General features: G+C 47.0%; 7 protein-coding genes across 7 annotated transcripts in view; 2 read left to right on the top strand and 5 right to left on the bottom strand.

Annotated features, from left to right (window-relative positions):
• Positions 1 to 749, bottom strand: part of Pmar_PMAR014111 (hypothetical protein) — a gene marked incomplete at both ends in the record, with an annotated part of 1,437 nt that extends 688 nt beyond the window's left edge. The window contains one exon of the mRNA XM_002777083.1: positions 242 to 749. Coding sequence (XP_002777129.1) covers positions 242 to 749 — 508 coding nt within the window. The remainder of the gene's footprint in view (positions 1 to 241) is intronic.
• Positions 750 to 1,431: 682 nt separating this feature from the next.
• On the bottom strand, positions 1,432 to 1,989 carry Pmar_PMAR014110 (hypothetical protein; the record flags this gene model as incomplete). The annotated part of the gene is made up of 1 exon (XM_002777082.1): positions 1,432 to 1,989. The coding sequence occupies one exon, from the start codon at positions 1,987 to 1,989 to the stop codon at positions 1,432 to 1,434; it is 558 nt and encodes a 185-aa protein (XP_002777128.1).
• A 661-nt stretch (positions 1,990 to 2,650) lies between these two features.
• On the bottom strand, positions 2,651 to 4,619 carry Pmar_PMAR014109 (hypothetical protein; the record flags this gene model as incomplete). The annotated part of the gene is made up of 3 exons (XM_002777081.1): positions 2,651 to 2,998; positions 3,146 to 3,301; positions 3,390 to 4,619. The coding sequence occupies 3 exons, from the start codon at positions 4,617 to 4,619 to the stop codon at positions 2,651 to 2,653; spliced, it is 1,734 nt and encodes a 577-aa protein (XP_002777127.1).
• A 401-nt stretch (positions 4,620 to 5,020) lies between these two features.
• On the bottom strand, positions 5,021 to 6,375 carry Pmar_PMAR014108 (hypothetical protein; the record flags this gene model as incomplete). The annotated part of the gene is made up of 2 exons (XM_002777080.1): positions 5,021 to 5,294; positions 5,852 to 6,375. The coding sequence occupies 2 exons, from the start codon at positions 6,373 to 6,375 to the stop codon at positions 5,021 to 5,023; spliced, it is 798 nt and encodes a 265-aa protein (XP_002777126.1).
• Positions 6,376 to 8,687: 2,312 nt separating this feature from the next.
• On the top strand, positions 8,688 to 11,818 carry Pmar_PMAR014107 (Guanine nucleotide-binding protein subunit beta, putative; the record flags this gene model as incomplete). The annotated part of the gene is made up of 14 exons (XM_002777079.1): positions 8,688 to 8,782; positions 9,345 to 9,434; positions 9,484 to 9,540; positions 9,604 to 9,710; positions 9,769 to 9,945; positions 10,098 to 10,140; positions 10,191 to 10,294; positions 10,450 to 10,578; positions 10,625 to 10,719; positions 10,831 to 10,921; positions 10,974 to 11,194; positions 11,247 to 11,351; positions 11,404 to 11,508; positions 11,693 to 11,818. 14 exons carry the CDS (start codon positions 8,688 to 8,690, stop codon positions 11,816 to 11,818), a joined length of 1,545 nt encoding a protein of 514 aa, XP_002777125.1.
• Positions 11,819 to 13,368: 1,550 nt separating this feature from the next.
• Pmar_PMAR014106 (hypothetical protein) lies at positions 13,369 to 14,327 on the top strand. The gene is made up of 4 exons (XM_002777078.1): positions 13,369 to 13,468; positions 13,546 to 13,637; positions 13,690 to 13,776; positions 13,827 to 14,327. Exons 1-4 carry the CDS (start codon positions 13,378 to 13,380, stop codon positions 13,989 to 13,991), a joined length of 435 nt encoding a protein of 144 aa, XP_002777124.1. The 5' UTR covers positions 13,369 to 13,377; the 3' UTR covers positions 13,992 to 14,327.
• Positions 14,328 to 14,960: 633 nt separating this feature from the next.
• Positions 14,961 to 15,559, bottom strand: part of Pmar_PMAR014105 (hypothetical protein) — a gene marked incomplete at both ends in the record, with an annotated part of 1,952 nt that continues 1,353 nt past the window's right edge. Inside the window, 2 exons of the mRNA XM_002777077.1 lie at positions 14,961 to 15,042; positions 15,369 to 15,462. Of these exons, the coding sequence (XP_002777123.1) occupies positions 14,961 to 15,042; positions 15,369 to 15,462 (176 nt within the window). The remainder of the gene's footprint in view (positions 15,043 to 15,368; positions 15,463 to 15,559) is intronic.

Raw genomic sequence — 15,559 nt, 5'->3', positions numbered from 1 at the left:
ACATAGGCTAGATGTCCATGCTGTAGACATCTTGACAGTTCAAGGACTTAGGGGGGATTTCACACGAATCTTAGTGTGATTAGGATTACCACACTAGAACAACGGGACTCGAGGTCGCTAAGCTTATCACGACATAGACGTGCTGGGTGACCAGATTGAAGGCACCGATAGCACTTGATAGACATAGGGTCAGCACCAGTAGAACATAACTGTGGCTCCTCATAGTCGGTAGTCGTATCACCTAAGGTGTGAACCTTAGAGGTAGCTGGCTTGGCGGTCTTATCATTAGACCTCAAGCGAGAATTAACGATCTCATCATAGAGTTTCTGTCGTTGTTCACGGCCTAGACGTCGGCGCTCAAAGTTAGATAGATAAGAGACAAACTTCTCATAGGAAACCTTAGGGTCACTCAGTTCCTTGTCGACCTTTTCTCGTAGGTAGTCGGAGTTGAGACCATCGTAGAGACGACGTTTGAGGATGTACTCGTACGTACGAATACCCATGAAGTGAAGTTCGGTGACAATAGACTCGAGCCTCTTGACATACCTAGCGAGAGACTCAGAGTTACCTTGACGACAAGTAACGAACTTGACTTCAGCTTTCGCAATAGCATCATCATTGTCATAGAGCTTGCGAATAGTAGAGCATAGCCGATCGAGGTGTTTCTCATAGTCGACATAACATCTAGTAGGCGGTTCAGTACCCTTGATAAGTTTGGCCCAGATAGACTTCTCCATATTCTGCTTCATACATCGGACCGAGGCTCGATTGGATCGAGATATCGAAAATCGATCGATTGTTCGGTGCTAATCAATCGAGGATGCTACGGCGGGCGCACGAATCGATTCGATTCGAGAAATCGATCCGCCTCGAAACTCAAAATCCATTGAAATGTTCTTTTACGTCGGCATTGAGGCTTAGTTCGACAACAATTTAGGACGGCTGCCGCAGAGCACATCCACGCGCGCGTAGCGCGCGAAAAAAAAATAAGGGTCGAGGCTAGACCGCTCAGTTGATAGCCACAGGCAGTGCCTGTCATGCACTGGTACCCTTACTGTCTTGCCACTCTTGAACTCAGCGCCCTATAAAGAGTGTAGATAGCATGTAGTCGATGAGTTAATTGCATATGCAAAATGAATGATTTAATCGAAAGGTCAAAGACACAATAGATTCTATCAAATAGAAGAGTATGACATTTGATGACACCGCTTAGTATGATTTACATACCATCGATTTAATCAACTCATATTCGACATTTATGTTCATCAACCCCATAGACATTAGGTTTCAAGTAAGGCTAGAAGTAGGGTCGCCTGATGCACCTCGACAGCGAAATCAAACACTGAAAGCTTGTAGTTGTGGAATCAGCCTCAGAATTGCATAATAATTATCACCGAAGCATGTGAGACTCACATTGTGAGTTTCTCACATCTACTTGTCATTGTCCCACAATCTGTATGTGTGACGAGTTTTGAGAAGTGCTTCAACAACCTCCATTCTCATTCTGGTGCGCTTATCACCTATGATATCCCGGATCTCGGAGAACAGACTCTCCACACATGCCGTTGATATAACCACCCCGCGTGCCACCGTTGCCGTGCGAGCAAGATAGGGATAATCCAGCTTAGCAGTATTCCAAAAGGTCTCATAGTCTTCACAATGCCCACCCAATTTAGCCCATTGCTTAACTTCTTTATCGATCAGCAGGGCTTTTTCATCAGCTGTTCTGTCCCTACCCCTCTCACTCCACCTAGGCAAGTCTTTCACGTCAATCAATCCTTGCAGGAGGCTGTCGTCAGCAATTTCGACCACTTGTTCTAGCATATTAGCTTCAGCAGCATCATTCTCGCTAGTACTATGATTAGTGTGTATATTGTTTTCGTTGCTGTTCTCGGTGATGAGCGACCATCCTTTTAGCGCTTCGATTAAGTCCTCACGGCGGAGAATAGACTCTTCACCCTTGATACGTCTTCTATACTCAGTAACCATTTTTAGCTTCTCTACACCTCTGACCTTCGTTGCAGGGTGCAACATTGCAGGGAGCAAAGCGTCTGGGGTAAGGTTACATATGACCTGCAATCGAGAGATCCAATCGGAAACTACGTGTCCATTCCGAGGTACCTTCAGGAAGAACTGCTCTTTGACGTTACTGCGTACCATTTGCAAATCCTCAAATTCTCCAGGAGGAGAAGTTTGAAGGAATATCCAGCACCGCTCAAGCTTCCTGAGGATTCACAGACTACTTCAAGGCGAAGAAAATGAACCACTCCGTTTGACTCACACAATGGATTTTACTGCCGTTCCCGGCTTCCTCCCTTGCATAACTTTGGTCGCTATGCGAAAAGGGATTAAGAAGCTACGAATTTGAATCAATAGCTCTTTGTTCGAAAGCAAGTTCTGGAAGTTCCTGAGCGCAATAAAGTTAACACTACTGGTTAGTTTTGGCCTAGAACAGCTGGACGCTTTCTAAGCTTGGATCTTACTAAGCTGACTTAAGGTATCACCTCGTTTTATTCTTTTCTCTGAGAAGTTCTTCAATACCCGACCAGCTCTTAATTATCTTATCGATCATCTCATAAACAGAGTCCCAGCGAACTGTGCTCCTTCGCTTTAGCCTGATCTGACCGTTGAAACATACACAGCGACTCTATTACTTGTTGTATCCAAGACGTGCTAGCTTGCCATTCAGCTTCGACCTCTTGAAGTACGCAACGAGGCGCGAGCTTGTCAGAAGAACCGACTCGACCGGAGCCGTTGCCTGCTCCTCGAGAAAAGCTTCAAGAGTCTCTCCAGTGTTCATGCTGCGTAGCGCATCCTCGCAGTTGTCTATCGCATTGTCCACAGGGTGTGTCATCCCGGCCTTCAGGGCGTTTTGCACCATATGTGCAAAACAGCACACGGAGGCCATATTGCCTTGCCCGAGAGCCGCCGTATTCGCCGAACAGCTATCACTGGCAAATAGCACCTTTTCTATCGGGATTTGATATCTAGAACATACCTGAAAACATTAATACTGTTCACTGAGCTTCAGTGATCCATTGCTCCTCGATATTATCGAGTCGATGAATGGACTAACTGGCGGTTAGTCCAAAAATATAGAGTCGATATTTATGGACTAACCATTAGTCGCTAACGTTGAGATTACCCGTTCCAAGCTTTCCTGAATGTCATCAGCGGTCATGGTCTCTGGTGTCTCCAGTGCCAGAAGAACGCTCCGCTGCACGTCGTTAACATTCAAAAGTGTGGTGACTCCAAGCACATTCTCGTGCTTATGGTGGCTGGTCCAGCCGTCGAAAAGTATCTACAACTCGCAGATTGCAAGGCTGACAGATACCTCCGTTAGTCCGCCTTCCCAATACCGATCCCCTGCTGACCTTTTCCCGTACTACCATTATTGGCTTTGGCTGCTGAGCTAGGTGGTTCTTAATCTTCTCTGTGGCGTCCGCCCCTTTCTTCAACATGTCGTCAGTAAGAGTCTTGGGGCAAAATAAGACTTGCGATGCATCGAAGCCCGACCTATTTTCTGCCCCCACCTGAGCCGCGACCTCAACGAATTTCTTGAATGCTGCTATCTGGGTTCCGTTGAAGCTTATACCAGGCACGCATGCCAGCAGATCAACCAACGCCGCATTCACAGCAGATTTCTGATTGGAATTGACCTTCCGTTTCTGGTAAAAGTACGATGCTATTGGTGGCTGATCCCTTTGTTCGTCGCATCCGTTGTCGATATGGCATAGAAGCGCCGAAGTATTTTGCTTCCTCATAGAGTAAACCTGTCCACATTTCTTGCAGACCGCGCGCTCTGGGTAGACAAACCCAGTTCGCTTGCACCGAATGACATGAAACTGCTCCCACACCCTGCTTGGCTTTGAGCGGCGATTTTCTTTGGGGCAAGTGTCGTATTTCTCGTAATCTAGCTTAGACTTGCACGGCGGTTCAGCGTAGGCATCAGGTGGAGCCTCAACAGTTCTTGCTGAGATCTGAGAGGGGCGGGAGAGAGTACCAGAGGAGCGAGGAGGAGAATCACCGGAGCGAGAGGGAGTACCAGAAGAGCGACAACGAGCACCAGAGGGGCGAGAAGGAGCACCAGAGGAGCCAGGAGGAGCACCAGAGGGGCGAGAAGGAGTAGCAGAGAAGCGAGGAGGAGCACCAGAGGGGCGAGAAGGAGTACCAGAGAAGCGAAGAGGAGCACCAGAGGGGCGAGAAGGAGCACTAGAGGAGCCAGGAGGAGCACCAGAGGGGCGAGAAGGAGTAGCAGAGAAGCGAGGAGGAGCACCAGAGGGGCGAGAAGGAGTACCAGAGAAGCGAAGAGGAGCACCAGAGGGGCGAGAAGGAGTAGCAGAGAAGCGAGGAGGAGCACCAGAGGGGCGAGAAGGAGTACCAGAGAAGCGAGGAGGAGCACCAGAGGAGCGAGAAGGAGCACCAAAAGAGCGTCGAAGAACACCACGAGAGCAAGAGTGCGCTTCAGGAGAGCTGTGCTCAGAAGACAGATCCATAATGGGTGCTATCCCAGTTTCAATCCTGCGACGCTTTCTGCCACCAGAGAAGCCACCTCCAATACCGGGTGGAAAGAATCCGGAACCCTGACCTCGCGGCGTTGCTGCATTCGATGTAGGCATGAGAAAGCGAATGGTACGTTGTGCTACGACAAACGAAATCAGATGGTATACGCAGGAAAACTTCTAGGCTATGTGCTTCCGAAGCAGTGCTTCGTTTAACGATGAACGGCGCGAAATGCGCCGTGACACGGCGGCTAACGGCCGCCGGCCATGCAGCTTGGCTACTATTTCAACAACAATTAGCAGCGCTACACTATAGCGGCTCAACTATTTGTAGCAGTAACTCAAAACTTATAGGCTGTATGTCACGGGTTTGGGTTTCAGTGGTTTCATTGTGCGCAACTTTTCAAATAGAAAATACATAAAAATGCCGGTGCCTTGGATCGAACCGGCGCCCTTGAATCGAGAGAATCGATTCGAGATCGATTCTCGGTTCCCGGTATCGACATTGAGCCAATCGATTATATAACTTCTGGGACCGAATCGATTCGAGATCGAGCCTCGAAACTCGAAAAGTTCAGAAGTATGTTCTGCTTGGCCCATAGATATTTAGTAACAGCATCATGGCCTTCTAGAGCAGACAAAATTTCACGGACGAAGGTAGAACCGCTTCTATCATCGTCCTCACCCAAGAACTTAGAGGTCGACGACGACTTAGTCGCAATGTTAGAGGCAACATCATAGTCCTTCATGGAGATCTTCGATTTGCACGGCTTAGACTTACAACCTGGGCACCTAGATCGATAGGATTCCTATCATAGGAAGGTACCGCACGCTCAGCTGGGACATAGAACCGACCATTAGTAACGCCATTCCGATAACAAAGTCCATAAAGAGATCGAGAAGAGTTGCTCGATTTCTTAGAGGCAGGATGGCTTCCTTCGCTGTCGGACGAAGACAACAATGATGAGCGCCTAGAGTGCGAAGAAGATCTTGAAGTACTAGAACCACTCGAGCTAGGAGAAGAGGAAGGTGACTTTGACAGATGTCGCCTATGATGATGTCGAGGACGGTCAGCACGTCTCCGAGAAAGATTAGAACTCCTACCGGTAGAGTTGTGATCTTGTGGACTATGCTTACGTAGATGGCGAGAAGATCGCCTATCAGAGGCACTGTGCCTATATGACTGTCCTACAACAGGACTAGGTTCTTGACGTCGGTGGTGATGTTCACGTCTAGATGACTTGGTACACCTCGAAGATCGATCGCCAGAACCATTAGAGCGATGTGGATCTTGAGGCTCATAACTCGAGTGCTTAGAATGCCTCGATGACTTTTCGTTAGAGCATGACCGGGGTTGAGACCCTCCAGAATGGGCCTTGAGAGCTCCCAACAGAGGTGGAGCTGGACCGTCAGAAGGCATAGCAATAGAGAAGGGAACTAGAGTGAGTTGCCCTTCAGGACCTGGCACCATTCTCCAATTGAAATTGGTAGCGCCTTCGGGTAGTTGAGCAGCTTGTCCTGTTAAAGGTATAGACTGCTGTAGTAGACCACCCTGTACCATGGCAATCTGAGTAGACGATTCAGAATTGCCTTGACCATTAGCAACCATAGTTAATGTGTCGGTAGAAACAGCTTTCTTAACATTACCATCATCAGTAGCCGTGTCGAGAACTTCAGGTTCTAGATCACTACCGACAGGTAGATCATCATCAGATAAGACCTCATTGTTGATGTTGTCTTCACTCTCGATGGAGCGTTTAGATAGGGTCAAGCTTCCAGATCGAGGACGACCAATCTTAGACTTAGACTTGTCGTTAGCTTTGCTCTTAGAAACAGCTCTAGAGGCAGGCGTACGGACAACATTACCAGTCATATAGACAGTACCGAGATCTATGGTAGTGTCTAGACCACTAACAGAAGGAATGCTAGTAGTATAACCAATATCACAACGTTCAGAACTAGAGCCGAACGTACGAGTTCGACTTGATTGCCTTGAAGGTGGTACAGATAGAGCATCCATTGGGGAAGCAATTGAACCGATCACACTTTTAACAGAACGTTGACACTCGTGGGACGAGCTGTCAATAGATGGATATCTCATAGCCTTGCACTCAGCGTCTAGAGGTTGATCTTCTTGAAGTGGACGTACTTCCATAGACTGATCAACATGTTCAGTCGAAATACAGCATCCATAGACGAGGATACTAACCGTGGTGACATAACTGACGTCATTGGGAGAAGTAGACCGACCCATAAGAACGTAGAGATTCATTAGAGTCAAATACGGCACAATGGTGCTGTATGTTATCCGCTCTAGATGGTAGAGAACGAACACGCCTTTCAGAGGAAGCCATAACAGATGGCTTCTTGATATCAGCGTTGCGAAGATCGGGCATAGACGTTGATCTAGTGCGCATAGGGGCTCGGAAAGATATCCCGGTAGAATGTACGGGACGACTTAGAGTAGAACTAGAAGAAATCAGTAGTGGTCTTGAAGTAGATGTACTTCTTGGTGGTTCAGTCGCGTCGTTAGACGGAGGTGTAGAGGGAGTTAAACCTGTTGAATCATGAGGAAATGCACAGCGATCACGGTTAGACAATTTCATTCCAGATCTAAGTAACATCCCGTGTAGCTTGTAACACGATCAGGTGAGGCAATAGAGATTACGATGCGATACTAGTGAGGACTGGTTAACTCAAGTAGAACTAGAGTTAGGATGAGGTAGCAGATCACACAATCAATCACTGGACTCAGTCCAGTCTAACAATTACCACTAGAATACTAGCTTCCTAGCTTTAAGTAGCTTAGAGAGAACCAGAGACGGATCTAACCGTTTCTAGTATCCAAAACCGTTAGATAGATGCATCCGAGCGAGAATAATAATATTATAGTTCAACAATAGAATACGAGGCGAGCGAGATCTTTGTCGCGCTGCCACGATGGGACAGCACAGCAACTTACCTGTCCTCTCCTTCAGATGACAAAGTCTTTTTAAATCCTCCAGGATCTTAATGTAACCATTCCATGTCTATATGCTGGTGCTCCAGATAATGTTAGTCTATGTGTTAATTGTAGTCGGGGTAGTAGCATTAAGATTCCAATAATCGACTAAATTAGTCATGCATTGTAAGTGACCTTCAACTCCACCATATCGATAGTACAGTACTTCCATCTTGATATGTCCGACGAAGATGAGGTAGAGATGGCAGCCCTCCGACAAGGTCGGGGGTTCTCCAGTCGTGGGAAGGCCATACGCCGGCAAGAGTAGTACGGGTGGCATGGGTCAGGGGGGCTCTTACTACTCATCCAGGTTGGCGTTGGAAAGTCGCATGGGTTAGTGAGTATATGCAATCACTATATTGCTAATCTATCGTGTTGCTAGTGAGATGATCCCCTTGCATAACAGTGTGTGCATTAGTGTTCGGGTTTCGTCCATTGTTGATAGACAGTATTGGAATAGGTCGACTGGAATGGCCAGTACCTCATCCAGTTCTGGTATGGGAGGAGAAGGAGGAGGGTCGTGGCTGCTCCCACCTCCTGAGATGCATCTCCCTATGCAGTTCGGTAAGCAGGGCAACCGAGTGAATACCGAGGCAGTCCATGAAGAGTAATACCACCGTTTGGTCCTCGTATTTGTACGCGCAATCTAAAGAGCCCGTTTCATGCCAGCGCCATAGCTTTCCAACTAGAGCTCAAACGGAACTGAAATTTCGTATATAGGCTCTCCTGACACTACGATATCGCTGAAGTATGTCAGGGATCAAATTCTCGAAAAAATGTTTCGGCCACATTTTACACCAAGGTTGTAGGTATAGGTATAGGAGACAATAGTATTAGGAGAGCCAATAGTCTCAATTGCAACTTGCTCAACGCTCTAGCTGGAAAGCTATACCAGTGACATAAAACGGGCTCTTCAGATTGCGCGTAGTACTGTAGCATCCATTCTCTTTAGGCATATGCGAGTACCTCTCGACGAGCCTCCAACAGTGGCAGCACAAGAACTAGCTGGGGGTGGATCGGATGAGGATGATATCGTTCGACGAGAGGCACCGTGAGTTGAAGGTAATCGAATATGGAGTTACCATTGCTGACCATTTCAGAAGCCGTATACCCGATACCCATGAGATATGTCTGGACCTTTGTCCTGAATCGAGGCATAAGTAATGTTATCTTCTCCGACAGCAATGGGCATTCCTTATGCCTCTAGGTCTCTGACTACGTTAACGATGGACCCTAAGGGTAGCCGGATGGTCACTGGAGGGACAGATGGCGTGGTTAGGTAGTATATGGGAGAAGGATGTTTTGGGGGACTTATATAATCAACTCCCATTAGGATAGGCGATGAATAGTCAATGACTGCTAAAGCATCGAGATGGCGCTCTTAACCCTCTTGGTTGATAGTTGAAATAGGTGTTAGTATACGCAATGTGGGTCACAATTCACGAGTAGACCGTGTGAATTTTAGCAGGGTTTTGGAAAGCGTGGTAGGTCCACAACGGTAATGATAGCATCTTTCAACTTCCTATTGGATTTTGCACTAGCCTTTGTATACTTCTGATTATTATAGACAACGCAGTAGAACGTTGAATAGTATAGAACATGAGAATAGCAGTCGCACTGTCGTGTAGTAGCCTTGTGTAAGCTGTGGGGAAAAATATACTGAATTTTGTCAACTACGAGTATTGATGATAATGAGGGAATTTTGGGTAATTTCTATGAGTTCCTGATTTGCTTTTGAATGCCATCATCACTCGTCGCGTGCCAGTCTCTATAATGTAGTGTATAGACTTTTGCGCGTCTCAGCTGGATAGACCAAAGTTATATTCTAATACTGTATGCAGGTATTGGGATCTAAATGGTATCAATGCATTGGACCCGAAGCCCTTTAGAGAGTTTACCCCACAAGAAGGATATCCAATAAACTGTGTGAGGTAGTGAGGCTCTATGATGAGAGTTATCAGGCTCATCACCTCGCCTCAGGTTTAGTAACAGTGGTGGGCAAGTATTGGTATTACCTGCAGATGCTAGGTGTCGTATGTAAGTCCTCATCACTCCTTACTGCTCCTTGCAAGCAGCACTAGAGTAATGGTGTCCCTTCAGTCATGATCGTAACGGTACAAGTACTCCTATACAGCAGACTATAAAGGGTGATCAGTACATTAGAGATCTACAGCATACTAAAGGCCATACTGCTACCATTACTGATGGTATTATCTCTTACTATTGGAGACATCCGACTTGTATGATATCGCATGAGCATCTCAGGTCATTGGCATCCAATGGATCCCTCTAAATGGATAACATCAAGCCTTGACTGCACTATAAGAATATGGGATATCAACACTCCAGGAACCGGCATGGTGAGAGCAACCACTTACCGCTCCGCCTCTAAAATTCGAATCTATGTTAGGATATGTGGATACCCTGCATTCATACACTCAAGTGTGTGGATAAGCGTGGTATATGTGGTGGTCGGGGCGGTGTTGAAAACCAACTTTTCATCAATTCGTGCGGGTGAGTTATCGTAGTCAATATATGATGAGTTTATTCCATCTTTAGGTTCAAACCCTATGATGGTGGCTTTATTGTTGCAGGGTGTAGTGATGGCAGTATTCAGCTATTCAATGAACGCAAGAGGTAATATGGCCTTCTTGGAACCTATCATAACAACACTCTCATACTATCAGGTACGGTAAGGCTGATATGATAGCTCGGACAGCCCATACCGATGTGGTTACCGCTGTTAAAGTACTAGAGGATGGTCATAGGATGCTGAGTAGAAGCTTGGATGGTAAGCCATTATCGAGTCCGGCCTTCTGGGGACGAAACTCAACCATTACAGTATCGAGTTATTCTCATCCAACGTTGGCTGTATAGCAACGTATCATTGCCTAGTGCTTGCATCCCTTAGTAGATTCCTCTCTCCATATCGTGGGCCGCCTTCAGGTACGATGAAGATGTGGGACTGTCGTAAGCTGAGGTCTGCAACCCCAGTACGGACCTGGGACAACTTACCTTGTACTGACGAGCACACTGACATCACCATATCGCCGGACGAGTCTATGGCCCTCACTGGTATTCCCTTTCCTCTACCACCACCGTAATAACCATATAATTCTAGGTACTGGTGATGGGAGAGTAGTGGTATACGACTTGCAATCAGAGGCTGTAGAGCCGCTAAAGAGCTATACCTTCCGAACACAGAGCGCTGTGAGGGTAATATGATGATCGTGCTAGTAGTAGTAGTGCAGTCGACCTATATCCATGAGTGTTACATCGTTCTGAAGGCGTATGAGTATCCTACTGTGCATCCATGCTGCATGTCAGACCTTCTGGCATCCAGTACTACAACAGATTGTAGTGGCTTGCAGTGATGGTAATGCATACTTCCTATATGATCGATATCAATCAGTAAATGGTGAGTAGTACGGTCGGATGGTGATCATCAGAACAGCTGATGATGATTGTAGGTGCCTTGCTTTTCGCCCAGCATAGTGTACCAAAAAAGAAGGATATCGAAGAACAGTATATGCCACAGAAAGTATATAACTATGATGAGATGGTCCAAAGGGGAGGTCAATTCCGAGAGACCCGTAGTGGTAAGCTACGTCGGACTAGGGATGCCGATAAACGACGAGATAAGCAGCGTAGAGAGAGAATGGGTATACCTGATCCGGATGAGCAGCATAAGGTACGGAAGATGGTCACCCTCTAGGATGGTGGTGTTGATGATAGTATTGTAGATTAAACCGGCCGCACCTCCACCAGAGAGTACGGCAGAGGAGACGATCTTCTCTAATAAGCTGGGTATCGAAAAAGAGAAGTATATTGATGAAGACCCCCAGAAGGTAAAATGGTAGAAATGCTCTTGTTGGGATTCGAACTTGCGTACTTTGGCAGACACTCCTCGCTGTTGAAACTGAGAAGGGTGATTCCTTCGTCAATCAAGCCTATGCGAGAACCCAACCTCAGAATATACTGGATTACTCTGATGTCAAGAGTGCAGTAAGTCCTCTTAACGATTTTCGCTCTAGTTTCCTGTTCTCTGTCTCATCCTGTGTAACGGTTTGCCCTCCAGTGATGAGGATCTAGTAGATCGTACATGTTCTTATCGCTACGGTGAAACCGTCTTTGAATGTATTGAACTCTATGATGATCATTCTGGCCTGTTGTTGTTGTTGTTGTTCAGGGTGATCGATTGTTGAGTAAGAAGCGTTATTGCCCCAAGTGCGGTGTGAAGATGTGCACTTGTGGTTACTTGACTGCTCTAGAAAAGGAAGAGGCAAGGAAGAAACGTCGAACTGAAGTAGCATAAGGAGAGTATCTTTATCATTAAAGTGTTTGTTGACATAAATTGGGATCCTAGCCCGCAGGGAGGCCCTCACCATCACGCTTTGATCATCCACACCTTTATGGGCAGTCTTCAGCATCGTGTCATTTGCCCGTATGTATCTACATTTCTGATCACCAGTAATGATGATGATACCTGATGCATCATTTCGATTCATGATCATGGATCATTCGGCCTCCTAACATTCGTGTAGCTTCCGCCTAATGTCATGTCCATACTAATCGAGTAGACTGGCCTCGTGGTCTTCCTCGTAGGCCTAGTTATCCTCTTGCATAGCATACTCATGCGTCAATCTTCCACATCCTACTACTACTACTATTCTGCGTGTCATCCCTCTCCACCTCACAGCTTTGACAAACCTCCGCGTGTTCTGTCGGTGCACCTCCGACCGCATTTCTATTTTATTGATTCGGTTAACCTATCTAGTAGGTGTAGTCGCTCACTAGGGGCACGGTGCAATACTACCACCTGACCTCATGCAGGTGGTACCGTTGCAGGAGTATATCACCGTGGTACATTCCTTTACATTTGCAGGCTGTAGTGCTGCCCGTGCTCCCCTCTATGTGCTGCATATATAATTTTCATTCTAGTTTTAGCCGTCCTATGTCCCGGACGGCAGCCCTCTCCCAAAGGCAATGCCCAATCACACCCGTGGCTTTGGCGTATGCCCTACTATTCGTTAACTTACTCATTAGCGCAGGTTGGGAAGTACTCACTAAACTGGTTCTTTCGAAGTTGGATATTAATTTATTAACTCTAGCCTTCTATCGGCAGTGTGAGTCGTCGTATTACACGCGCTTTATTAATCATCTCTGTGCTCCTCTCAGTTTTCGGTTGTATAGTACTACTAGTAATAGTTGATCGCTCTTTCAAGCTACCAAGGAGGGAAGATGTGATACCTTTGGTCATCCTAGGAGTCCTCACCAGTCTGGCTATTTTATCCTTCTTACAAGGTAATCAGTACACTGGACAGCAGCAGCAATAGTGTCAGACCATAGCCAGGTGTTAAGCTCACTACCCCACTTATCTGTGCCCTCCTTCACCCGACATTGCTAGCCTTCTGTTATGCCTTGGGCATCCTTCAAGGAAGTGAGGTCTACTCTCGTCCTAAAGTCATCGGAGTAGTCCTGAGTGTCGGGGCTGCTATGGCTTCCTCAATCCTTGGGGAGGAATTCTACAATGGTAAATGAGGCGGGTCTCGGTGGGCCTTGCCAGTAATAGGCTTGTTGTGTAGATACTCACTCTGTGAATTGGGACATCCTGTTGGGAACGCTAATCGTCTTTGCCGCAGTATTTTTTGGTGCAGCGATTGTGGTATACCAGAGGGAGTCAATCCATTTACCTTTTGTATATGTGGAAGGTCGTTGTCTCTTGTTGGACTCAGGCGTTATCTCAACCTCCTACTCCTCTCAGGTTATGCCTACCTTTTTGCCTCTATGACGACTCTGATATTCATCGCCATGTAGGAATGCTTTACTCCGGATCCATTGACATAGGTTCCTCCCAGCTCACGATTGGGTTGCATGTTTTCTTCTACTTCGACCAGCCCCTGCCCCGACATGACACTAGACCTTGGTCTCATCGGGGATGATGGCCGAGCGGTCCATCTCGAAGGTATTTGTCGTTCTCAATTGCTACCATGCCGGCTTCCTTTCGTGTGTCGTTACTGGGTGCTGAATGTGCTCTCTCAGGTTGGCTGGTGTTACTCTACGGCGTGTTGTTGATGTCTTGTTTCCTTTACTGCAGTATGAACTGGGCCAATCGACAGACCTCTCCCTCTGTGGTGAGAATGCTTGCCTCTCTCCAGATCTTAAATTTATATCTTGCCTCTCCAGGTCGCAAGTTTTGCAACCCTCCAGCCTATCGGGACCGGTGCACTGCAATATTTGGTAACTGGCAGGCAAGTCGTCACACTTCCACAGGTAGAGTATATTATCCCATTCCCAATAAGTTATGGCATGTGGATCAGCAGGTTGGCATGTATCTATTCGTGATCATCGGTGTTGTACTCGTATCGTATGGGCGGCCACCATGCGACGAGGAGCTTCTCAAGTCAAGCGGTAGCGAGAAGGAAGAAGTGATTGCTTGCGAGCTCGAGAGTGGGACGTCGACTGATGATGATGATAAACTTGAATGAGAGCTCAGCATTTCGACACACTGTGCGAATTACCACTGGCGTACCGGGCCGCTGTAAACGCCTCTGATTGCTCCTACTCCGGGAGAATCTCTATTCTTTGAGTCCGTTAGGGAATGGTGTTTTTGATCCCTTCGGCTCTGGCCCACTCCATCGTAGCCCACGAGAACCTCTTGCCTTCGATCTCAACGTATGGCTCACACACAATCACCATTGTCTTCCTGACAGACGGTGTAGACCTTATCATTTACCTGTTGTTGAAAACTAAGCGGCGGCTCAGACAAAACTCGATCCCACCTCATTGCTCAATTGCTGCCCTCCTAATCCACCTTATTCATGCGTAGTCGGGACTTGTTGTGTTCTATTCAATGTGACAGGTGGGACTGTCTAACAACACTCACTTGAGTATCTCTATGAAAGACGTGTAAGTCATATCTAAGGATGCTATGCTAGGAACAGCCCTTGACCCTTCATGCGGGTTGCGATTGACATCTTACTGCTCACGTCTCCTCCTCCCCTGGATACCATCGGCCATGCACACAACTTGTCAGGCCAGGTGGATGGTCAAGTCTTAAGCTACATGACCACTCGCTGTCGACAGGCTATGGTCTTACTGAGGCAGATCATCTCTAACATCAAATTCAACGCACTCAGCCTCAGCCTGAGGCAGACTGCCTCACATTACATGGATCTTGACTTGACCGCCATAGCAGGCGGTTCAACTGTGAAGGACTAAGTCGTCTAGCTATCGATTTTCCTTTCACCTTATACCATCACTGATTTCATGTGTCGCAGAAGCCTTCCTCATCACTCGCGGAGACATGAGGCATCTCAAGCAAAAGTTATTGGCAACTCTGTTAGTTCCATCGTGGATGGGAATATATACCTTATGCCACCGATATGTCCGTACGACACTCAGGGTATCGACCGGGGAATGAGATGTCCTTCTCGTACAGAAGGTTTGATCAGGCGCTAATTCAATTGTGCGCCATACAAGTCTGCGTTGTTATCGAGAGTAACACACATCTGTTCTCTCATAAGGCAGTTGTCCGTACTATGAGATAACACAACACCACGGCCAAGTGTATGTTTCGGGAACGTAGTACTGATCATTTACAGACGATAACAATAGTTTGGCGGCAGCGGCAAGGTATCGTCGTCAAGTAACTTTCAAGCGGTTGAGTTAGATGAATAGTATGTTGAATCTGGCAGTGATTATGATGAGATTATCCCAAGTTGAGTTGGAATGTGTGATAGATTGCGTTACTGCTTATAATGAACGATAGTAACGCGGCTGAGTACGTTCGCTGACTGCGACCTCCTGCGAAAACCGGATACGAATCGGCGAAGCGGGGCAATGCTCTTACACTGTCGTATTACAGTAGCTTCCGCTCGAAGACCATCTTCCATCTTGGCAGATTTCTGAGTATCACTTGCTGGGTTACCGAAGGTCTCCGGTGAGGAAGGACTCTCTCTGAATGACGAACACAGATGCATACGACTCTTGACGATTGGGATGATTGGGATTACACTTACAACGAAGCATAATCAGCAGCCTCACTATGGCTCTC

This window comes from Perkinsus marinus, assembly GCF_000006405.1.
Source record: "Perkinsus marinus ATCC 50983 genomic scaffold scf_1104296952306, whole genome shotgun sequence".
NCBI classification, from domain to species: Eukaryota; Perkinsozoa; order Perkinsida; family Perkinsidae; genus Perkinsus; species Perkinsus marinus.
The sequence above is the reverse complement of the archived record's forward strand: the minus strand, read 5'-3'. Positions and strand labels throughout refer to the sequence as shown.